At 45.7% G+C, this 25088-nt stretch overlaps 1 protein-coding gene and 1 long non-coding RNA gene across 2 annotated transcripts in view; one reads left to right on the top strand and one right to left on the bottom strand.

Annotated features, from left to right (window-relative positions):
• Nucleotides 1-5605: 5605 nt before the first annotated feature.
• The window catches only part of BARX2 (BARX homeobox 2), a 76763-nt gene continuing 57280 nt past the window's right edge, over nt 5606-25088 (bottom strand). Inside the window, exons 2-4 of the mRNA XM_019035984.4 lie at nt 20828-21128; nt 14957-15041; nt 5606-6747 (exon numbers count right to left, since the gene is read on the bottom strand). Coding sequence (XP_018891529.2) covers nt 6481-6747; nt 14957-15041; nt 20828-21128 — 653 coding nt within the window. The 3' untranslated portion in view covers nt 5606-6480. The remainder of the gene's footprint in view (nt 6748-14956; nt 15042-20827; nt 21129-25088) is intronic.
• Nucleotides 6593-11124, top strand: LOC129525518 (uncharacterized). Its single transcript, XR_008669880.2, has 4 exons — nt 6593-6751; nt 7832-7892; nt 9830-9922; nt 10970-11124. It is a non-coding gene; the product is annotated as an uncharacterized lncRNA (long non-coding RNA).

Genomic DNA, 25088 nt, shown 5'->3' with positions numbered 1-25088 from the left:
GGGAAAAAAACTAATCCATGTCCCCTGGAAATACGTCAGGACCGCAATGATAATTACAAATGGTGCATTAAGAGGAAGAGATGAGGCAGGAGTTAACAGAATAGACTGGTGAAAAGGTGAGGTTAATTAAGAACACTTGCAGGGAATGGTGACTTCAAACCATTATGCTGAGAAGCCTAAGAAAGAGGCAAGCCAGGTGGCCAGAAGAAAGGACCCTGGGCCACAGGGCACTCTAGGGCAGAGTCAAAAGAGGAGGAGAGATACCGCTGTGCCTGGAAGGGACACAGCACTAACAAGGGCTACCACGTGGAGAGTGGGAGGGGACTGGAAGAGGAGATATTTACACAAAGAGCAACAGAGACACTCAGGGCTATAGGCAAACACAGGCAATTAAATGCGTAGAAATCCTGAGAAACAAGTTTTTTGTGCAAAGCATGTTTTAGCTCTTTAACCCCAACACTACCTGCCCCTCAAAGGTTCCTTTCAAATATAATGCGAGGGAAGATTTAGGTAGCACCTGTGGAAAACTGCCAGACGATCCGACTACCAGCTAGCGTTGATCCTGGTGGGAGAGAGAGTAGGGGGAAGCCCTTGGGATGGTCTTTAATGCAGACTGTCAGCCAGGTGACTGCTAAGTCCCTGCTCACTTTCTGCTGAGCGGACACTAGGCCAGGCTAACAAAACAGTGTTTCTAAGGAGGACAGAGCTTCATAGCCTCCAGTCCAGTTCTAAGCCAGACCCAGCCCAGGGGCGTGGGGCAAGGCTGAGGTGGAATAAAGTTCAAGGGTCATGAGAAGGGTGGCTGAACTCTAAGCACTCTGTGGATGGGAGAAAAGGCTCACAGTGCCCTCATACCCCCTCTTCAAGACAGTTCTAGAACTGGCCAGACTCAGAGAAACTTTAAGCCAGCCTCAGAAAGGCTGGTTTTGGATAGATCTGTTCAGACGAGTTTGAGGGCTCATGGCTCATAGCATGAGGCCCATGTGGTAACTGGCTGTCAAGGTAGGGCTGCTGGGGTCGGGCGCGGTGGCTCACGCCTGTAATCTCAGCACTTTGGGAGGCTGAGGCAGGCAGATCACTTGAGGTCATGAGTTAGAGACCAGCCTGGCCAACATGGTGAAACCCCGTCTCTACTAAAAATATAAAAATTAGCCGGGTGTGGTGGCATGCACCTGTAAGCCCAGCTACTCAGGAGGCAGAGGCAGGAGAATCGCTTGAACCCAGGAGGCAGAGGTTGCAGTGAGCCAAGATCATGCCATTGCATTCCAGCCTGGGCAACAGTGAGACTCTGTCTCAAAAAAAAAATAGGGCTGCTGTTGTGTCTTAGCAAACCTTTGCAGACCCTGTGTAAGCAAACCGAGGGCACAGTGATCCAGAACGGGAACTCAGACACGCAGACTTGGAGTCTGGGACCTGCTCCAGGAATTCTTCGCTTTTTAGCAGTTAAGATGCACACCGCGGAGGCAGAGGCAGGAATCCCCCACCTCCAAATCCCTGCACTGGGAAGAAAACTGAGTGCAGGGAGCTTTTCCACTGCAGTGTTTCCAGGAGGAGGGAAGGCGTGCTAATGGCAAAGACTCACTGCAGGGAGTCTGGCCTGGGACCTTAGTTCCCAGCAAGGCCCCTGAGTAACCATAGGACCCCAGGAAAGACATTAAGCTCTCTGTGATTAATGAGTTTGTATAAAACTGGAGGAAACAGCCCATTTCAAAGCCCAAGGGGGCTGCAGAAGGGCAGTGTGCTTGTGTAAGTGCAATCCAAGCCTCCTAGAGGAGAGACACTTCTAGAGGAGAGAGCTAAAGTCCCTAAGAGGTCAGCTTCTCCACGTCAGATTCCTGAGAACTGGTCATGGCTCTCTCCTTTTTCTGGAAAACTTCAAAACAGCAGCATGGTGTTGCGTAACACCCTGAACTTGCAGGGGCCACCATCCTGGATGCCGGAAATGGGAGAGGATGCTTTTGTTTGGCAAGGCCTGGAAAGGTAAATGGCCGTGGGAAAGCAAAAATTGAGACACCCAGAGAAAGAAGCTGAGAGAGGAAAGTGCGCTCCATGCTGGAGATCGCTGTGTAGCCCTGCTCCAGACCCACACAGGACTGCCTCCAACTCAACATGCTTCAGAGCAAAGCTGTGAAGCTGGTTTCTGGTTGCCAGTCACAAGCCTTGGGAACTCGGGAAAAAAAAGGAAGGATGAAGTTGGAGGAGCAGGGCTTGGCTCTTAAGCAGGGCTCAGACAGCAGGGTCCCTATTCACATTCAAAAGGCCAGCCCTTTCCTCAAAAAATTAAAAGTGGAAGTACCATATGACCCAGCAATCTCACTCCTGGGTGTACACCAAAGGAAATTAAATCAGCGTGTTAGAGATATTTGCACCCCCATGTTTGCTGTAGCCGCAGTCACGATAGCCAAGCTATGGAAACAGCCTAAGTGTCCATCACAAGAAGAATGGAGAGAAAAAATGTCATCTATATACACAATGGAATGCTACTCAGCCTTTAAAGAGAAGGGAATCCTGTCATTTGTGGTGACATGATGGCCTGGAGGACATTATGTTAAGGGAAATAAGCCAGACACAGGAAGGTAAATATCTTATATGGTCACTTTCTTTTTAACTTTTAAGCTCCGGGCATAAGCGTGGGTTTGTTACAGAGGTAAACTTACGTCATGGGGGTTTGTTGTACAGATTATTTCATCACCCAGGCATTACACCTCGTGCCCATTAGTTGTTTTTCCTGATCTTCTCCCTCCTCCCACCCTCCACCCTCTGAAAGCCTCCAGTGTGTGGTGTTCTCCGCCATATGTCCATGTGTTCTCATCATTCAGCTCCCACTTATAAGTGAGAACATGTGGTAATTGGTTTTCCGTTCCTGCGTTAGTTTGCTGAGGATAATGGCCTCCATCCAGCTCCATCCATGTCCCTGCAAATGACATGATCTTGTTCTTTTTTACGGTTGCATAGTACTCTATGGTGTATATGTAACACATTTTCTTCATCCAGTCTATCATTGATGGGCGTTTAGGTTACTTTCATGTGGAATCTAAAAAAGCTGAACTTATAGAAGCAAAGAGTAAAATGGTGATTGCCAGCGGTAGCGGGTAGAGGGAGGTTGGAGAGATGTTGGTCAAAGGGTACAAAATTTCAGTTAGGAGAAATAAGTTCAAGAGGCGTATTGTACAACATGGTGACTTGTGAATTATGTATTGTATACATGAAAATTGCTGAGAGAGTAGATTTTAAGTGCTTTCACCATAGATAAATATGTGAGGTCATGCATATGTTAATTAGCTTGATTTAGCCATTCCACAATGCATACATGTTTCAAAACATCATGTTATACCCCATAAATATACACAATTTTTATTTGTCAATTAAAAAAATAACATTTTAAAAGGCCCAGCCTGGCCTCTCTGGGTCACCAGGCAAAGCTACGCATAACTGAGGCCGGAAGACAAGCCAAAGTCTTGGGCTTGGACCCTCCAAAACACAAGGAAAGATCATCAGAGGTCTTACATTCACCAATGAATTCAACCCCTACGGGCAAGACACAAAAGCACAGGTCACATGCCAAGGAGCGAGAGTCGGAGGTCTGAAATAGCTCCCAGAACCCAGCGCTCAGGAATACCACTGTGTATGGACACGTATATTGTGCGGTGACAGTCACTGTCAGGCACCTCAGAAGAGGACATCATGAAAACACATGGACACATAGAGGGGGAAAAAAATACACTGGCACCTACCAGAGGGAGGACGGTGGGAGGGAGGGAGAGGATCAGGAAAAATAATTAATGGGTACTAGGCTGAAATACCTGGGCGATGAAATCATCTGTACAACGAACCCCCATGACACAAACTTACCAATGTAACAAACCTGCAGATGTACCCCTGAACTTAAAAAAAAAGAAAAGGACATCATGGGAGCCCAGGGCAAGAGATGGAACACCATCCTGGGAAGCCAGCATCCAGACAGGAGGCCTCTCTGGGGTGGCGCGAATGGGACAGAACGCTTCCTTAGGATTGACACAGAACTAACACTGACCCACCAGCTTACTTTGGCCATTGTGCACATTCTTTGGCTCATTGTGACACCACCTGGTAGGCAGATCATAAAACCGTACCATGGGGTGGGCTAAGGTGGAGGAGACAGCATTCTGCCTGCTTGGTGCAAGCAACCTCGCACAGGCAGCTAGGTGTGGTCTGCTCAAACTGGTTCTCAGAAGCCAAATCCTCCCCTCCTTTGTCTATTCACAAGAGTTAAGAAAAAGACTGCTTTCTCTGTTGATCTCAATAACAAAGGGGATGAGGCACTGCCTTGGCAAAGTCAAAATTGCAGTCACTTTCTGATTGTTAATGGAGAAAAGCAGGCGGCCTGCCAGGTGATGGAAAACACGCGGATCTTTCCTGTTTAACTTTGAAATGAATTATGTGATTGTTTTACAGAAGTAGTAACAGATTTGGCTTCCTTGCTGAGGCCACTGTTGAAAGTTGGTATTCTCCAAGCCTGCAGCTGGGCTGAGTTCATGTGTAATTAATAACTGAGAGTCCACTAAATGGGCATTCAGCCCTGTAAGCCATCACAGGTGAGCACGCTGGGGCAGTGATCATAAAGGTGACCCCTCTGAGATCAGGCTCTGGGCCAGAATGCATGAGAATCAGACAAAAAAAAAAAACAGAGGCAGAGTCCTCCTGCTAGGAAGTCTAGAGCCTCCTTCTTTTTGGTCTTAAATTAACGTGGAACACCATTTTTAAATTTAAAATCACCCAGCACAGCTAGTCAAGTAGTTCTCAGGTCTTCTTTTGTTAAAAGTTGCAGAGCCCATCATCCAAATGAATACTTAGTCAAGAAACCCTGGAAAGATGAACAAGAAACCAATAAAAATAATTACCTACCGGGGATTCAGGGGAAGAGAGGGCAGGGTGGAAGAAAGTATTTTTTTGTTTTTTTTGTTTTTTGCTTTTTGTTTTTTTTTTTGAGACAGAGTTCTGCTCTTGTTGCCCAGGCTGGAGTGCGATGGCATGATCTTGGCTCACTGCAACCTCTGCCTCCCAGGTTCAAGCGATTCTCCTGCCTCAGCCTCCCAAGTAGCTGGGATTACAGGCATGTACCACCACACCCGGCTAATTTTGTATTTTTAGTGGAGACAGGGTTTCTCCATGTTGGTCAGGCTGGTCTCGAACTCCCGACCTCAGGTGATCTGCCTGCCTGGGCCTCCCAAAGTGCTGGGATTACAGGCATGAGCCACTGCTCCCAGCCCAAGACTTCTTTTTTATGGTTTTGACTTTTGAAGCATATACATTTCTTACCTCTTTAAAAAAGTAAGACCATTGGACGCCCCAAATGTGAAGCGGCTGAGAAGGGAGCTGCTCTGGCAGAAGGCGGTGGGAGAGGTGGAAGGGAGAGCCTAGCTACTCTGCCCTGTCCTCATCCTGGAGGCTCGGTTCCACTCCCACAGCTCTCAGCACTTGGACACCAATGGCCTGGCCCAATCCTTCGTTTTATAGATGGGGAAAAGGCGGCCCCCCTAGTTTGGTTCACTCTCTGGGTCTCTCTTCCCATAGGACACATTCAGGAAGGGTTAGATACACTCCTCAGAAGACACAAAACACTCAATCCTTTTGAAAGATTTATTTTTAATTAAAAAATAAAAGTTATCTGAACATATCTGCATTGCAGTTTCAGGGATGGCACCTTAACCCATTTATGCCGAAGGTCACAAATGTTTTTTTATGAAAAATCAGATCTTGGTGATGACCTTGAGCAGTAGGATAGAAATAACTCCCACAAGCTTAGCGTTCCAATAATGGAACCCTAGGCATGAATGGGTAAATGAAGCAAAAAAAAAAAAAAAAAAAAAACACCAAAGCTTATCAGTTCTTGGGTCTTATGACCATCTTATAATGGGTACAAAGGCACACGTGTCTTCAAACAAACTTGATTCAGAAACATTTCTAACAACTCAGAACTCCCCCCATGTTTTTGCCCACCCTCAACCCCCCAAAAAATACAACCAAAAACATTAAATTCTTTTTTAAAAACTACAGAAATAAGTGCTGAGTCAGCAAGGAACCTGGGCATGCTGCCCACATGCCGCCACGTCTCTCTGCTTTGATGACTGGCTGCCCAGAGGTCGGGAGGGAGAGAGCTAAGCACTTTCCACTACATGCTAGGATATAGGGCTTGCAACATAGACCCAGCCCTACAGCCGTCACCCCAGCTGGGGCAGGCAGCTCCTAGGCGCTCTCTCCCTTAATCAAGGGCATCCACAGCTAAAGCAGCCTTTCAGGAAGTGACAGGCCCAAGACAAGCAAGTCTTTGTCAAATGCTTGCGATGACAAGGCCAATGGTAACTGTGGGAGGGAGGGAGACGGGTAGATCTCTTCGCCCGCAGTTTACTGGGCTGCTGGAAGGTTTTCTCTCCCTACTCTCCCTGCCTTCTCTCTTTTCCCTTCTCCCCAGTCTCCCTCTTCCCTCAAAAGGGTTTTACTTTAGCTTAATGGTGGGGGTTCCGAAGAGGGTATTGGCAACTCCTGGGGCGGGTCTGGTGGCTCTGCCATCTCTAAGGGGACATCACGTGCTTTCGGTTCCTGTGCTTCACAGAGCTCCTCCTGCCCCTGAGAGGGCTCCAGCTGCTCCTGACCCTGGGCCTGGCTGTTCATCTTCTCTTCAGCTTCAATCTCTTCTGATGTGGGGATGGAGTTCTTCTTGGGGCGACCTTTGGGTTTCGTGGGTGCTTCCTGTCCACCTTTAAGAACCTACGTGAGTAAAAAATTGTTATTGAATCTAAGAAATAATTCCTTCCCTCCACCTTTCCACTCCCAGTATAACCTCACATTGCATCTAAACCATCTGTTCCAGCAGTGAAATTGCAGGATTTGGCAAAATATATTCTCAACCCATCACCTCTGGTCTACAAAGACACCTCCATTTTTTCAATGCTCAATGCACTTTTGGTCAACATTATATATTTTGGCATTTAATACGACAATCATAGGCAGCTTCAGAATTCAACTTCAACAATAAGGAAAGAAATGAAAATTAAAATGTTAATGCAATAACTATCAAGTTGACAAGCTAAAAAGACAACAACAATATTTGTAGCAAGCAGGAAAAAAAACACACTGTATGAAAGTGTGATTGTTACACACTTTTCAAGACAACCTGAGAGTTCAAGTCAAAAGCCTTAAAATGTGCATGGCTTTTTGACACAGAAATTCCTTAGGCTAAATTCTAAAAAATTATCTAAGACTGAGACAAAGATTGATCTGCAAAAATATTCATCACAATATTGGTTATAACAGCAAAAGTTGGAGGGGGGTGATATCCTAAAAGTTTAGCCATGTAATTGGGTAGAATTATAGTAAATCCCAAAGACAGAATACTTGACAACCATTACAATTACTATATAGGAGAATGTTTAATAACACAGAAAATATTATTAATATAGTTTTGTAAAAAACAGATTCTTAGCATAATCCAGTTTGGAGGCTAGACAACCTATACACCACCTTGTTTGCAGTGATCTGTACACCACCTTGTTTGCAGGATCATGAATCATTTTTAATCTTTATGTTTTTTCTATATTTTCTAAACTTGCAACAATGATCAAACATAAGTATCTCTGTAATCAGAAAAAATATGTTATAAAACATGTAGTCTTGTAGTGTTCGAAGAAGTAGTACAGCAGAGTTTAAAAAGCATTTTGGCTTTGATAGTAGAAAAACTGGGTTAAATTCCAACTCTGCCACTTATCATCTTTGTCTTTGGGAAGTCCTTTAAAGGCCCTGAGTGTCCGTTTTCTAATCTGTAAAATGGGAATAATAATACCTTGTATTACAGGGTGACAGTGAGGGTGACCAACAGATAATGTGTATGAAAGGACCAGAATGGCACCTGAATGGTAGGTTTCCTTTGCCCAGAATATATATGCCATCCACCCTCCTTCTCCTGGCTAACTTCTCCTGGAAGCCTTCCTCATCCCCCAGGTCTAGGTTAAATGCCCTCTGCCATGTGCCCTAGGAGCAGCCTCTACTGTCCTGGCCAGAGCACTTTTCAGAAACTGTGGTCACTGCATGTTTACCTGCTGCCCCTCTCACTCAGCCCCTGCACATAGCAGGTGTTTGACAACTGTTACCAAATGAACTAGGCTTTCTCAACAAACCTTTCCCTAGAGTCGAGAAAAGATATAAAGCAAGCCAAATAACTGGACCCTAAATAGCCTTGGCTGACTTCAAAGGCCTGGCACCCTTATTATCCCAATTTGTGACCCACACAAGAGTCCCAGGAGGCAGACAGGGATAATTTTTAAAATATTTATATTTTACTTTGGAATGTAATAGACACTCCTTCCTCCACTGGCTTGGCATAGTTCTTGATTTTCTGGGCAGTTAGTGAGAAGGGCTTCCAGAGGACCTGGATTACCACAGATGATTAGGGGTGGGAGATATTTTTGCTATTTATAAACCTAGCCTAATCTTGTCTTCTATATTTGTATACAAGCTCCTTGAAGACAAACCCTGCTTCTCTCCATTACTCCATGCTCCAAGAATCAAACTTCCAGCTAACTTCTATGCAGTCCCTAAATATTTACTGACTGTTCCTCTTTCCTTCAAGAGCAGCAGAGGACCTCCAGGTGCTGAATTTTAAGAATAAAACCATAACTTACTTTGTACACAGCTCTGAGATACAATTCACATGCCAAATCCATTTAAAGTGCACTATTCAGCGATTTTTAGGATAGTCACAGAATTGTAGAACTATCACCACAATGCAATTTTCCAACGCTTCTATCACCCCAAAAAGAAACCCCATAGCATTAGCGGTCAGTCCCTATTTTCCCCCAGCCCCTACCCGATCTGCCTACAGCCCTGGGCAACCACTAGTCTGCTTTCTGTCTCTACAGATGTGCTTATTTTTGGACATTTTATATAAACAGAATCATAATATGTACACTTTTGTGACTGGCTTCTTTCACTTAGCATAATGTTCTCAATGTCTATCCATGCCATAGCATTTATCAGTAAATAATATTCCATTTTATGGATATACTATGTTTTGTTCGTTCACTCATCAGTTGATGGACATGTGGATTGCTTACTACTGTGAATGAAGCTGCTGTGAACATGGGAAAGAAGTGAAATTGAATTGCTGGATCATTTGGCAACTCTATGTTTCACATTTTGAGGACTGTTTTCCAAAGCACTATTTTACGTTCCAGCCAGCTGCATATGAGGGTTCCAATTCTCCACATTCTCACCAACACTTGTTGATGGCTGTTTGACCACAGCCATCCTAGAGGGTGGGAAGTGGTATCTCATTGTGGTTCTGCTTTGCATTTCCCTGATGACTAATGAAGTTTAGCATCTTTTCATAGTGCTTATTGGCTAGCTGTATATCGTCATTGGAGAAATTGTCTATTCAAATCTTTTGCCCATTTCTAAATTTGGTTGTCTTTTTATTATTGAGTTGTAAGTGTTCTTTAAATATTCTGGATACATGTCCCTTATCAGATGTAAGCTTCTCTGATTCTGTGGGCTGTCTTCTCATTTTTCTAATGATGTCCTTCACAGCACAAACTTTTTAAATTTTGAGGAAGCCCAATTTATGTTTTCTTCTGTTGCTTGTGCTTTTGCTGTCATATCTAAGAAGGTTTTGTCTAATCCAAGGTCATGAATACTTACTCATATTCTAAGTTTTATAGTTTTCACTCTCACCATTTAGATGATGATTCATTTTGAGTTAATTTTTGAGTATGAAGTAAGAAAACCAAGAAGTTCTCAGTAAACACCTCCTTTTAGCTAAAAATCTGCTCAACCACTGTCCTTTCCACATCAACAGCTAACACACAGATATTAAGGGGACCTTTAACGAGGTAGAGATGCTGACAGAAACCAACCCTGGGGAGAAGACGTTCCCTGTATTTCTTTTCACGTAAGTCATTATCTGATTTTGATTTCAGTCTGAGTGCAGGCTTTTGAAAGCACCCAATTGTGCCAAGATGGAATTTACATGTTGAAAGCAGATCCACTCAGTATGAAAGAGGTTATACAAAAGTAAGTTGCCCCATGTAGTAATCAAACTAGAAAAGGGCAGGTCTATGGAAGCCACCTAATTGGCAAAAGAAAGTCCAGCCCAGCAATTAGAGAACACCACCCACACGGTTTGGACGGACCCCACCTGGCTGTTTTCCTACTGCATGAAAAAAAAAATCCCCAAAACAATTAGACCATTTTCTAAAGGGAATAAAACATTCCAGCACAAGCAATAATTAGGAGATAACTACCCTCTTGGCTGCTTTCTGCACTCAACCTCTGGCCCCTTGCCTTCCAGCACACCTGAGACATGCAATTATCTCAGAACCACTCTCCATCAGGAGCTGCCCATTCACATGCACCCTGTGGCCCTCCTCCTCGGAGCCCTCTCCCCATTTATTCTTAGAGCCAGTTTAGTCCCGTTGGTCCAGAGAAGCCAGAGAGCTCCTTGTCTAAGAGGTCACATGCCTCCTTCTGCCTCTCGGAAGAACACCTAGCACACCATCCACTTTTATTAGCCGTGCCTGGTGACAGCCCTCCTCCAAACTCTGCAACGAGGTATTCAGACGTTCTGTTGCTGAGGGTGTTAAGACCGGATCTTTTGCTTCCCTCCAAGCAGCCTGGGTAGGGGGCAGGGAATGTCAGTGCAGGAAGGAACGCTCTCCTTCCCTCTACTTTTCAGATAGGAAACTGAGCTGACAGAGTTTGTCAGTATCAAAGAGCAAGCCAAGGGCAGAGCTGGGATTTGAACACAAACCTCCTGACCATTTGAGTCTAACAGTCTTAGCAGTATTGCATTCAGCATAATGCACGAGGGATATGTAAAATGGGCCACTGTTCTACGTCTGGTATTTATTTGCAATTACCCAACCTCCCAGCAGACTCCAGGCAGTAGACTTATTAGTGGGGGTGATCTTTGTTCCTTTTTCTCTGTCTCTCTCTGCAGCTTTATAGGGCAGCGAGGGCCACATAACTGATGACTGTTTCCATGAAGCTGAGAAACAAGTTTGGATTCCCCAGCATGAATCTCCTCCCAGACACTGCTGCTCCCATTAGCTGACTTTCTCAGCCTGAAGATGTGATGTTCCACTGGACCTCAGGCAAGGCCCCAAATGCCAAGGTGCTGACTTGGAGATGACTGGGGAGCAGGGACTGAGAAAGGACAAATGCTCAGGGCTGTGCGGAGTCCCTGAAACTCACAGAATTCACTTTTGGCTTATGTATCCTGGCCTCCAAATATTTGGATTCTTTGAAGACATGGATTTTGTGGCTAGGTTAAAAAAATACTAATAATGATAATAATAACAGCAATAACATCTCTTGGCTGTATCCTATATGGCAGGTCCTATTTACGTGTTTTACAGAGATTAGCTCAGTTAATAACACAACCCTACAAGGTACGTGTTAGGCCTTTTACTGGAGAGGAAACAGGCACACAGAGGTTAAGTAACCTGCCCAAGATTACACAGAGAGCTACTGGTAACAATTCATGGAATTGTTAACTATTTGGGGACTTTTCATGAGAAAGATAATGACCATGAATAGTGTGCGGCCCACGCAATTCTGTGACTAGGAGAGAAAGGAGGTATCTGTTTGGATCCTCTCATGGAACAGAATTGCATTTTAGAGCTCAAAGAGACCACCAAATAATGAGGCTCTTTCAGCCTGTTGCAAACCAGTGTGGGTCCTGCGGGAACTCAAGCCAACAGACATGGAATAGAGGGTGCGCATCCCATCTTAAATGTGCAAGATTAAATTTACCCAACCCGCTACAGGTTACCAACGCTGACGGGTCAGAACTCGTCAGAGATGCTATCTTGGTTCTGGCAAAGTTACCCTTGGCAGCCATGTGAATAAGTTTGAGAATCAACTGCTAATCTTTTTCCAGTTCCAATTAGGTTACTAGCCTTGAGACATCTTTATTACTCAATTATCTTTTTCTTTTCCTCCCTGGTACCTAAACGGATAGCCTTGAAAGAGTTTTACTGGGAAACTAGATGAAGCAATCAGGATCACAACACAGCCTTGCTATTCCACTCTCTGCGCTGATCCTATAAATCTCCCTGCTGCTGCCCTGACCGCTCCGTGAAATAATAATACCAGTTTGCAGGTGTGTCTTCTGCACTTGACTGCGTACCTTTTTATAATTTTATTTTCTGGTGGACAGGCTCATGTCTTATCTTTGCATCTCCATGGCCTGATGAATGTTAAATGCTCAATGAATTATCTCAAAAGTGAACTGACAGCTTGGGCCTCTTGGCTCCTAAAGGGACCTGAAGGTGACTGGCTTGCAGAATGTTCTGAGGTTAAATCTGCTAAGTTACTCTTCCATTTTGGTTTACATGGCATTGATACCCATCAATAACTGGCCCACAACCATGCCAGCAACGCTGTTGCTGGTGAAAAACAAGTGACGTCAGAGACGAAGGCACACACATTGTCCCACGGGCACTGGGCGGTGCTGGCAGAGGAGGCTGCCTGTCAATTCCTTAATCATCTGACTCATGAAAAGATTGCTGATAACCAATTTAAACAATGCCTCTGCTACTTAGGAGGCATTGATTTCAATGCTGATGACTGACGAGGAAGAAGGTGGGTGGTGGATCTTGCACAGAAAGCAGTGAAGGGACTTGCCCAAAATCAGCCAGGGAAGGGCAAGCATAGGAACATGGCCTGGTGCTTCTCACTCTCAAGTCTAGTTCTTGAGACCAATCCCCCAAAAGGTATCCATGTGTGCTTAGCACTGTAGAGTTTTTGGAAGACTGTCTATTTAACCAAATCCATTCTTCCTTCAATTTCTTGGTTTTTTATTTTATTTTTATTATTTATTTATTTACTTTATTTTTATTTTTTGAGACGGAGTCTTGCTCCATGGCCCAGACTGGAGAGCAATGGTGTGATCTTGGCTCACTGCAACCTCTGCCTCCTGGATTCAAGTGATTCTCTGGCCTCAGCCTCCCAAGTCGCTGGGATTACAGGCACCCAACACCACACCCAGCTAATTTTGTATTTTTAGTAGAGGCGGGACTTCACCATGTTTGCCAGGCTGGTTTCAAACTCCTGACCTCATGTGATCCACCCACCTCGGCCTCCCAGACTGATGGGATTACAGGCGTGAGCCACCGTGCCCGGCCACTTCCTTCAATTTCAACTTCTCCCGGCCACCTTCTCCATAACCTCTCTTCTGAACTCCGATGGGCTTATAAATCCGTAACAACCAGCACTTAATTATAACATGCTCGGCAGCTACCTCCTGGGCCTTGTTTCTCTGACTACATCATAAATTCCATGAAGGCAAGGGTGATATTTTATTTCATTACTTCTTATAGTGCCTAGGACAAGGAATGGCTCACAAGAGACACAAAATATATATTTGCTGACTCATGCAATATCCATGTGTTTGAACACATAACTGGCATCTCTGTCTTAATTCGTGGGCACTTCATGAGCCAAGTTGCCTCCATTTGAAAACCCTTTCATTTCAGGGTCAGGTCCCCCCAGAGGAAATTACAAGATTTGCCCAGGAATTTCTTTTTTGGGAATATAATAATTGCTGCTTGTTGACTTTTTTCCTAATTTTTCCCATTGATGTTCATTTGCAATTTACTTATTTTGGTTTTTTTTTCTCCTCATTGTTAGCAGAAAATAGCAAGGAATAGCAAGAACTAAAAGCTTAAGAAAAAACAATATTGGACAAAACCACAACATTGAAAAAACATCTATCCACTGACTTTTTTTTTTTTCCTGAAAACTGGGGTTGGCAGAACCCCGTAGTTATTTGATTATTGTGAAAAACATCATATTTTAGCCCTGAAACACCAAGAAATAGGGCCTGTGACCAGACAGGTTAACAAATTAGAATGTCATCATGAAGGCATGGCATGGACGAGAGGAGAAAGAGCCACTAAGGTTTGGTGAGGGGGTAAGAAGCCTATGGCAGGTGACATGGTGGCATCTGGGCTCCAGAGAACAGCAGGGCTTCTTCCCTTATCGCCACCCCTCCTCGTTTTCTTTGGCTCTGGGCTTTGACCTTGTCTCAGTGGTTTACAAAGCTGAGAAAGGAAACACTCAACTACTTTGGAAAATTTTGATTTAATAGTGCCTTTTTTAGTGAAAAGAATAAATGATAATGAAATTGAGTTCCTCACAATGTAGGGATGTATCTATTCTAATGCTTAAAAATCAAAGATGGAAATAGTCATTAGCTAGGCACTAGAGCAGGATGATGGAAACCGTGGTCATCATACCAGGCACTTCAGAATAACCAGGGGTCTTGTTAGCACGCACATTCCCAGCCTTGGCCCAGACCTCTGGGACCAGAATCCTGGGAGGGGGCCTAGAGTTCTGCATTTAACCTGCTACCCAGGGGACTCTAATGCCCACCAAAGTTTGAGGATCACTGCGTTAGAGGACGCACGGCCAAAAGAACAGATGCATCCTCTACGTCATTATGAACAAAGAGTACTGACTTCTATTTTTAGCTCTTGGTGGGAGGAAGAAGGAAGTTGTTTGAAAAGGCTAGCAGGTAGGGTTAAAACTAGCAAGTTAGGAGAAATACCTAATGTAGATGACGGGTTGATGGGTGCAGCAAACCACCATGGCAAATGTATACCTAAGTAACAAAACTGCATGTTCTGCACATGTACCCTAGAACTCAAGTAGAATAATAAAACTAGCAAGTTAAAAGCCTGTAAGCTTTTTTTCCTTTGATTTCTAAGGAAACAGAAAAAGAATATCCCTCTGTTTAGGAACCCCAGATCAAGAGAAATAGCTCAACCTACAGATCCAACAGCTTCCCCGCAAGCCAGCAGCATAGAAGGCCTTCCAATCTCTGCAGCCCAAACTGCCAAATGGTCCGGCCTCCCTCCCAACAGCCCTGGAGTAAAAGTCCTTCCCATCAGGAAGGGATCATGGTTAGTCACTCCTTTCTTACCATTTTCTTCCATTTCATCCTGCGATTCTGATACCAGGTCTTCACCTGCAGCTGAGTGAGTCCCAGAGACTGAGCCAAGTCCAACCTAGAAGGCACAAGATACAAAGGAAAGGTGAGCAGAATGGGAGGCAGCAGGAGAGATGGGATCCTGCTGACAGGCTCCAGACAGGCTCCAGCACTGGCTACCAAGGCTCGGACCTCCCCCATTAAACGAGGTCTTCCCCAAAGCGCTTTTCTTTCCTTCCAAGAATCCAACAGAGGAAACTCTGGGAAGCTGAGAAACTGAGAAACAGATGCCCATGCCTGAGGACACCTGGGCCAGTCCCCATCCTGAAACATTCATGGTCTGCAAGGGACCTGAGAAGGATGCCTGGGGCTTCTCATCACACAGTCCTTTTCCTGGCTTGACAAGAGCATTCACTCTGACCCTCTGGCCCATCGTCCAAACTGGAAACAAAAGGCAAAGCCAGATGTTGCTGATGGGAATCCACTCATCATTCCAGACCCAGCCCCGGTCCCACCTCCGGCAGGTGATTCTCCTGGCTCCCACAGCTCGTCTCCTCTGCACCCTCCCACAGGCCAGCAGTCACCCAGATGGTCCCACGTTTCCTGCTGTTCTCTGATCACTCTGACTGTGTTATTTCTGCCTCCCTAACTCAGTAGCCAGGGCAGCGTATACCTTCCACTTCTTTTCTACCCATGAAAGTGCCCATCACACTGCTAAATCCAGAACCGGTGCTCAAAAAATACTTCTTAATGGATTGATTCAATCGCTGTAGCTGTCCTAAATTGTTATAACAATTAAAATGTTATAAATAAATATTATAAAGATTCCAAAAGAAACATTAAATCCACAGCCCTTCCTGTTTTCCATTCTACTGCTAATCATGGTGCTGTACTTCTCTGTAGTCTTCTGAAAAGTCCTAAAAGTCAAAGCCATTTCTGGGGCTAAATCTAACACACCCACCATTTCTTGAGCACCACGGCATCCCAGGCTACATGCTAAACCCCTGACATGCTGTCTTATCTATCCCATTCACAACACAGTGAAGTAGTATAATTATTCCCATTTTACAGATAAGAGATTTGAGGCTTGGAGAGATTAGACTCTCTCAGCAACTGTGGCCAAATCCTGTCTGCTACCTGGTTGTGTAAATAAAGTTTTATTGTAACAGGCCAGGCACAGTGGCTCATGCCTGTAATCCCAGCACTTTGGGAGGCCGAGGCGGGTGGATCACCTGAGGTCAGGAGTTGGAGACCAGCCTGGCCAACATGGTGAGACCCCATCTCTACTAAAAATACAAAAATTAACTGGGTGTGGTGGCAGGTACCTGTAATCCCAGCTACTAAGGAGGCTGAGGCAAGAGAAGTGCTTGAACCTGGGATGCGGAGGTTGCAGTGAGCCGAGATGGCGCCACTGCACTGCAGCCTAGGCAATGGAGTGAGACATTGTTAAAATAAATAAATAAATAAAAATAAATTACTTCTGTGCTACAATATCAGAATTGGGTAGTTGTCACAGACCATATGGCCCACAGAATGTAAAGTATTTACTGTCTGGCTCTGCCCAGAAAACCTTTACCGACCTCTGGCAGATGATCGTAGAGTTAAGAAGTGGGGCAGGATTGAAACCCACGATGTCTGACCTGTACACCAGCTCCTGCACTGGGGCTCACACCCACTCACAATGTATCTGCACAAGTTGAACCTGTCAAAGGGGATCGCAGGGATGCTTCATCCCAGGAAGCAGCAAACAACCAGGTGGGACAAGTAGAATGAGAAAGGGAAGTCTGCAGTCAGACTTCCAACATCAGTCCTTGAGACAACAACCATTGACCTAATAGGATAAGAACCCCAGGTCTACCTCAGCACCAACTGGAGAGCCACCTCCTTAAGCCAACATAAGCTGCCTCACTGCCACGCCAGCCCTGCTCAGCAAAGCAGTGTGGACTTCGAATGCAGCAACTTGGGACAATCACCCCTGACAGAGCTTGGGCAGCGACCCCCACTTTTTGAAAGGCCCTAGCTTTCTGAGAATTGCCGTCTGTGAATCTCGGGCCCACAGTCAGTCTCACTTGCCTGCTCCATGGGGAGTCTCAGGTGTGGGTTTTCAGCTGCAGCTCTCCACCTGGGGAGATCTAACTATCAGGGAGGACCACAGGGACCGGCCCTGACGGTCTCAGGTGCAGCTGCCCAGTTGCCCTGCTCTGACCAGGCTGCATAATTTAAAGCCCCAATAATACACAGAGTCTTCCTTCAGGGGACCCTGGAAGTGGTCTTAAATCAGTACTCACATCCATCTGGTCATCCCTGTAGAAGAGCTACTAGAAGCTGGCAGTTTTATTGAAAGTGATTAACAGGCTAAAGCCAATAAATTCCCAGTGCCAACAGCACTTGGCTCTTCCCACAAATGAAGCACTGCTTCCCAAGCAGTCACTCATTGAGAACCAAGAACCCAGGGGGCCACCCCACAGACTTCTGGTCTCCCAGGCCTCCCTGGAGACGGGTCCTTCATAGTTCTGGCTGGTGGTGCCTTCCCGAGCCCAGTTCACCTGAGGCCATCAGGTGCATTAGTCAATGGAAGGCTCAGTTCACAGCTCTGCAACTGCATTAGCAAACAGTGTTAGCTCACTTGGGAAAAATGCAGCCCTGACTCACTCTGGCTACAGAAACATGCTTCACTGTCATCAGCTTTCTCTCATTACCTGCCACCGTTACAAATTCTCACTTCCCTGCATATTCACTTAAATGGGGTCACCTAGGAAACTGGAGAAACAAACACAGAGGAGGAGGGTGAGAGCTGTGGGAGGAGGGAGTGCTCATGGCCCTGGTCACGTAGGGAGGCGAGGAATATCTGAGAGGGCGGGTGAAGATGGCAGCTTCCATGCCAGCCAATGGTGTCCTCCCAGATAAGTGAATCAATCCTGTGTAGGTGACCTGAGAGATGCCTGGGCAGGTATCAGGGAGCCCCAGGAGGTTTAAGAAGAACTAATATTTCTGAAAAAAAAAATTTCTCTGACTTCTGAAAAATCAGCCTATTAGCCATGCATGCTGAAGCCCGTTTGACATACCACCGTGCTACCATAGACAAAGGTGCCCACTCCACTGGGCCTGCACAAGTTCATGAGGCTCTCAATTATATGCTAGGGAAGTGGAAACAGCCACGTCATACCTGGAGATCCCATCTATTAACCTCCGGTTCACAGACCTGTCTCCATCATCTGCCCAAAGACACTCCAAATGCACAGGTCTAGAACAGAACTCAACCTTTCCCCACCTAAGTCTACTCTGTCCTCTGTCTTCCAACTTCAGTTCATGGCGTCCCTATCCACCTGCTGGCCCAGTCCAGAAACCACAGAATTCTCAACTCCCTTCTTGCTTCCTTCCGCAATGTTGATTCTGCCAATTCTCTCTTCAAGATTATCCTCTTCTCACGCATGGACACAGGGAGGGGAACCTCACATACCAGGGCCTGTTTGGGGGTGGGGAGGATAGGGGAGAGATGGCATTAGGAGAAACACCTAATGTAGATAATGGGTTGATGGGTGCAGTAAACCACCATGGCACGTATATACCTATGTAACAAACCTGCACGTTCTGCACATGTATCCCAGAACTTGAAGTATAATAATAAAAAAAAAATTGTCCTCCTCTCTATTCCTGCCTCTCTGTTCCCACTGCCACCCTTTAATTCAAGTCTTCAGTGGCGATCACTGGATTCTCTCCTAACTGGTCCCTGCTCCGTCTCTGGCCTCTCTCATCCATCATTTATGGTGCCACCACAGAGACAGTTCTAAAATGTAAGTCTGACCATGTTACCTCCAGCTCATAAAGGCAGTGCCAACTGCTTAAACAACCAAGTTCACATTTCAGCCAGGCATACGAGGTCTACCATTTGCCTGTTCACACCTTAAGCTGGAGATGTCCTGGCTACTTGCAGTTTCCTCCACATACCCGGAGAGACACGCTTCTTTGCCTTGTGTGTGCCAACCCCTCAGTGCGGGACTTCCTGTCCCTCCTGGAATCAAAGCTCTTCTTAAATGTTACCTCCTCTGAGAAGCCTCCCCTAACCCCATCTCCCACGCTCAGCAATATCCTGTGTTCCTACTGCACTCAGCAACGCACAGGCACCAGCGCCTGGCTTGCTGCGTCTTTGTTCCTGTAGTCGTTCCTTCCCCATGATCCCTTTCTGTCACAACAGGACTCTCTCGACTGCTTTCTGGACCCGTAATCCCTGCCACAGTGCCCCAGTGGCACCCAGAAGGCCCTTACCAAGCAGCTGACGGGGCCTCGTTAACAGAATCAGAAGCTAAATTCCCTTTTAGTCAGTGATATGCAGACTCCTCTGTCACTTAAATTTGTATCAAAGAGCTACTACACAGCTTAAAAGATTCATTTGAGGTTCCTTCCTTTACTTTTTGATAGGACTGGTGTCCAACCTGATATGTCCAAGGCAGTAGGCAAAAGAAGAGGAAGAAGGACCTGAGAAATCTCCCCAATAAATAGGATCACACATTATTAGCTCAGCCATCTCCAGAGTCAGTCTGAAAGAACAAGATGAGACACTGAGATACACACTTTTTTTTTTTTTTTTTTTTTGAGACTGAGTCTCACTCTGTTGCCCAGGCTGGAGTGTAGTGGCATGATTTTGGCTCACTGCAACCTCCACCTCCTGGGTTCAAGCAATTCTCTGTCTCAGCCTCCCAAGTAGCTGGGATTACAAGTACCTGCCACTACACCCAGCTAATTTTTGTATTTTTAGTAGAGATGGGATTTCACCATCTTGGCCAGGCTGGTCCTGAACTCCTGACCTCGTGATCCACCTGCCTCGGCCTCCCAAAGTGCTGGGATTACAGGCATGAGCCAACACACCCGGCTATTTTTTTTTTTTTTTTTTAAGGAGACAGGGTCTCGCCTAGAGTGCAGCGATGCAATCTGATGCAATCATACCTCACTGCAGTCTCAAAGTCCTGGGTTCAAGTGATCCTCCCATCTTAGCCTCTTGAGTGGCTGGTACTACAGGTGCATGCCATCACACCTGGCTCATATTTTAACTTTTGTAGAGACGGGGTCTCACAACGTTGTCCAGGCTGGTCTCAAACTCCTAGCCTCAAACGATCCTACTGCCTCAGCCTCCCAAACTGCTGAGATTACAGGTGTGGACCACAATACCCGGCCCAGACACACACTCTGGCATATGTTTCAGCTAAAATAGTAAATTAAAGAAAAGGAGGTGAGGCATTGAGGCCTCCAAGAAAGCAAGGGTCACAGCCTCCCCAACATGGATCTCAGAGGGGTTCAAAGAAGGGGCTCTCAGCCAGGTCTTCCTGGGTCTCAGTCAAATGGTTCTGACTTGACATCCAGCAAATTCACCAACATGTCTGACCTCCTCAACTGGATCACTCCAGTCCTTCCCAAGCAATAGCCAGGCCAGCAAACTGAGTCAGTGGGGAATCAGCTGGAGGCTGTGGAGAAGATTGAGAAGATCATGAATCCCAATTCCGAATCTAGTCCTGCTGCCTCCAATCCTAAGAGTGAGTGGCTTAAAAACCAAGCCTGTTTCCCAGCTGACCGCCTGAGCAACCATTTGCTAAACTGGACCTTGTTTATGATACTGAAATAGTTAAGTTCAAATATGGAGATAGAGTGGTGAGTTAAGTTTAGCCGCAGGCAGGCTCCAGGGACTGTGTGGTGGATTTATGTGGGCTGGGTTCTGTTAACCAAGGTTGAGATGATTTGAGCCAAGGAGTGGACTCCGCCATAGTGTCCTGCCTCACTGTACCAGTGCTGTGGCTCCACGGCCCACAATGGGAGCAAGTCTCCCGTTCCCAGGGGCCTTCACTGCGGAGAGTCCCTTCCCTGCGTCCTCACCTGTCTGGGGTTGACAAATACTTCTGCTTCTGGAATTTCTTCTCCAGGCCCATGAGCTGCAGCTCGGTGAAGATGGTGCGACTCCGGCGGGGCTTCTTCTGTCGGGGCGTGGGCTGTTCCGTCTCTGACTCGCTGCTGGCTAGGGCCTCGCCCCCTGGGGCCTCAGCAGAGACCGCCTCGGTGACCGGGTGGCAGGATAGTGCCTGGGCGATTCCCGGGGTGGCGGGGACCAGGTGGGAGATGACAGTGGGCTGGCGGGTGATCACCGAGAGGAGCGGATATGCCCGCAGGGAAGGGGAGCCTGGAAAACAAGCAGGGAGGCAGGTCACCACAGGGAACAGTGTGGGGAAGCAGGCCAGGACCTGCAGAGGGCCGCTGGCTGAGGTCTGTCTGACAGGGAGGGCCCTGCTCTTAAGGAGGTACAGATGGAGGAAGGGGAAGGAGAAGTAACTCAAGACCTACAGCTGCAGGGCAGGCACAGAGGTCTGCTATGCTCGGTGTGGGAGGATGAAGCCCACGGCCCAGAAGAGGTTCCTGCAAGTCCTCTGGTTTTAAGCAGATCTTTCCCCTCTCTCTCCCTTCGGAATCCCTAAATTCTTGGTCCATGGGACCAGGCAGATGAAAAGAAGTAGTCAGGAAAAGCTAGAGACACATATTTCAGAAACCCGAAATAGATTTGTAATATGCAAACTTCCTGAGAACCACCTGTGGTCTTTATAAAAAGACATGCTTGTAGCTATGAATTCTTCCTGAGAAGTCTGTGTACCTTGAATCATAGCATTTTTCAGAGCTTGACAGGATGCTTTCGGATTATTTAATTCAACTTTCTCATCTCAGAGGGAGTAAATTGCCCCAGGAAGGTTAAGTGAGTTGCCTAAGATAACATAACTAGGAAGAAGCAGATGGAGGAGTCAAACCAAGTTCTTCTGACTTGAAGTCCCATGCTATCAGCACCTCATGAATCACATGGATACATCATTCAGAAGAGGGAGACAAACAGATTTTAAATCACATGAAAGCTCAGATCGGTATGACTGGCGCCTCCAGCACTATGTTAAGGAGGATTCTCAGGCTGGCCAGAGCTTGGCTGAGGAAAAGGTGCTGGGGTCGATTAACAATGTCTGCTATGGGCATGTGGCCGGGGCAGGGTATGATGGCATACATACCAGTTATATGCCACTCCTGCGTTAGGAATTTCAAGGCAAGAGTTCTTTTCTGTCCAACAATCTGTTAAATCTGTAAAGTTCAAGTAAAGAGCTTTTTCCTTTGATTATTCAACACAGAGCTTAAAATGTCTGGATCATTACCTATGTGAATCATTTTCTCTCTCAGTTTCATCATCTATAAGGTGAGTAAGAAAACTAGCTGATTCCAAAGAATCCTTCAGACTCTAATATACTGATGCCACGAAAAGACCTCTCATCCTCCCCATTTGATACCTGATGAAAATGGAGAAGACCCAGGGGCTGCCCTTTGGGACTCAGTCCAGCCCTGAAAAGTGACTTCAAGGCCACAGCCAGCATCTGAGCCAACCAACATTCACACTAGCTCTGAGTTGAAACTGACTAATATCACAGAAGCATCCAGGTACTACCTGTGCTCCAGCTCTCTTCTCTAGGTTGGCATTTCTCTTCTTATTCATTCCCATGCCTTTGTTTGCCCCCCAGTCACAGTTGTTAAAACAAATAGCTTCTCTTATTCTTTGAGTACACTTCTAGCTAGGCCCAGCAGAAACCACAAAGTGGTTAAATAACAATAAATCACCACTTGCTACAACTTCCATTAACTCTCCAGCCAACTCCAACACTTGATGTTTTGTGCTGTGGATTCTTTTTAAGAAAAAAAAGTCACCTGGGAATAATATTTTAGAGCAAGAAAATGAGGATATGTGGGCTTGTGGTTTGGATCTCACAGCACACATCCTGAAATGATACTTCTTGAAAAAGAAGTTGGAAGCTTCTTAAAAAGGCATAAGATGTTTCTCATCTTAAATCACCTTACTCCTTTAAGTCTGTCACTTCTTTCAAAAGAGACTATCTTTCTTTAGCAGGCTAATGTGTAATCTAGAAACTAAGAAGCTTATCATTATAGGAAATGACTAACAATCCACCTGTAAGTAAGGCTTTGTATCACCTTTCTCTTTTGTAAGAGAGTTAAATATTTTTTTACCCAACGTTGAATAATATTTTGAAAGTGTGGTAATATCTAGCACTGGCAAGCATATGGGGAAATAGGCATTCATATATTGTTGGTGGGAGTATAAAACAGTATAATCCTTGAGGACAAATTAAGCAGTATCTACCAAGTCACTGACAGGGAATTTCGCAATTTGAGGTCTATGCGTACAAAGATTTATATACAAGCATATTCACTGCAGCCTTGCTTATAATCGTGAGCGGGGGAAATAACCTATATATTAATATCTCTCACAGGAAAATAATTAAATAAATTGTGGTACATCCATAGTATGAACTACAATGTAACCATTAAAAAGTACTATCTAGGCCAGGTGTGGTGGCTCAGCACTTTGGCAGGCTGAGGCTGGAGGACTGCTTGAAGCCAGCAGTTCAAGACCAGCCTAGGCAACAGAGTGAGACTGTGTCTCTGTTTTTTTTTTTTTTACTTACTTTTTTTTTTTTTTTTTTTAAGTAGAGACAGGGTCTCTGTTGCCCAGGCTGGTTTTGAACTCTTGGCCTCAAGCAATCCTCCAATTTCAGCCTCCCAAAATGTTGGGATTATAGGTGTGAGCCATCGTGCCCAATCAGAGATTCTGTCTCTTAAAAAAAAAAACATACAAACTGATGAGAAAGAGAGATGAATAGATGGATAAACTATATATAAACTAATACGAGAAAATACCTAATATATTATTGAGAAAAATATGATGTAAAACCATTTGTATTATTCTTTAAAACTATGATTTTTTTGGTCTTCCTTTATAAATGCATTTTTAAAAGTCTAGAAGGCTAGTTATCAAACTGTTAACAGTGATAACCTCTGGGCTTGGAATAAAACAGGGTGAAAAGGAATCTACACATTTGCATCTAATCCTGCATTCAATCCAGCCATGAATATTTACTGAGCATCTACTATGGGCTACACTCCGCTCTGGAAGCTGGGGAGATAGCAACGAATACTATAAAGTCCTACCTTCATGGAGCTTACATCCATTTGGGGAGGCAGAGAGCAAACAAATAAACAAGTAAATATGTAAATAGTGCCAGGTAGTGATAAACTATGATGAAAAATACAGCAAAGTGTGAAGATGGGGCAGGTGGGGCAGAGGGCAGGTATTGGGGATGAGGAGTCAGGGAAGGCCATGGTGGGAAGATGACCCTTCTGCAGGTAAGCACCCCGACGCAGAGGAGAGCCTGGAGAAGGCACGGGACAAGCACCCCAGCCCCAGAACCAGCACAGGCAAAGCCCTAAAGGCCGAATGAGCATGGGTTGAAAGACCAGCAGAAAGGCAGAGTAGGCAAGGGCAGAAGTCACAGGAGAGAAAACTGGGAAGAGATCTGTTGGAGCCCGATTACGCAGGGCCTTGTAGGTCAGGGCAAATCACTTGGATTTTATTCAAAATGTGATTTTTAAAAAAGCCATTGGCAAGATGTGAGTTGAGGGAGGACATGATCTGACTGATGTCTTTAACGATCCCTAAGGAGGTTGGACTGCAGGGGCCAGGGTGGGAGGAGAGAAACCAGTGAGGAGGCCAGGCCGTATTCTTCTAGGCCAGAGGCAGCAGCTACAGCAGTGAGAGGGGGTGCATTTTATAGTTAAGGTTGAGAGGACTTGTTGAAGGACTGAATGTCAGGTATGAGAGAGAGAGTTGCCAGGAGAGGCCTGACGTTTTGGTCTTAGCAACTGGAGGAAGGATGGTGCCCTTTACCAAGATGGGAAAGACTAGGCAAAAAGCAGGATTGAGTAAGAAAACCATGAGTTCTGTGTTAGATAAGTTGCTATTAGACATCTTGCACGTGTTGAGGAGGCAGTCAGATAGAGGCTGGGTTAGAGACGCAGCTCCTGGGAGTCTATGTGGCGTATTGGACCACGGGATTGCATGAGATCACCAAGGGGGTGAGTGGAATAAAAAAATGAAGAAATACAAGGGCTGAACTCTGGGGCACGCCAACATCTCAGGTCACAGAGAGGAAGAGGAGCCGGCCAAAGACACTGAGGAGGGGACAGAGAAGCAGTAGGAAAGCCCATGTCCCTCGGCATCCCCAAATCTAGATGATACTTCTGCATTGTTCACATTTTGCAC

The sequence above is a fragment of the Gorilla gorilla genome, chromosome 9 (genome assembly GCF_029281585.2).
Source record: "Gorilla gorilla gorilla isolate KB3781 chromosome 9, NHGRI_mGorGor1-v2.1_pri, whole genome shotgun sequence".
Classification (NCBI taxonomy): domain Eukaryota; kingdom Metazoa; phylum Chordata; class Mammalia; order Primates; family Hominidae; genus Gorilla; species Gorilla gorilla.
This window is presented reverse-complemented; position numbering and strand designations above follow the sequence as displayed.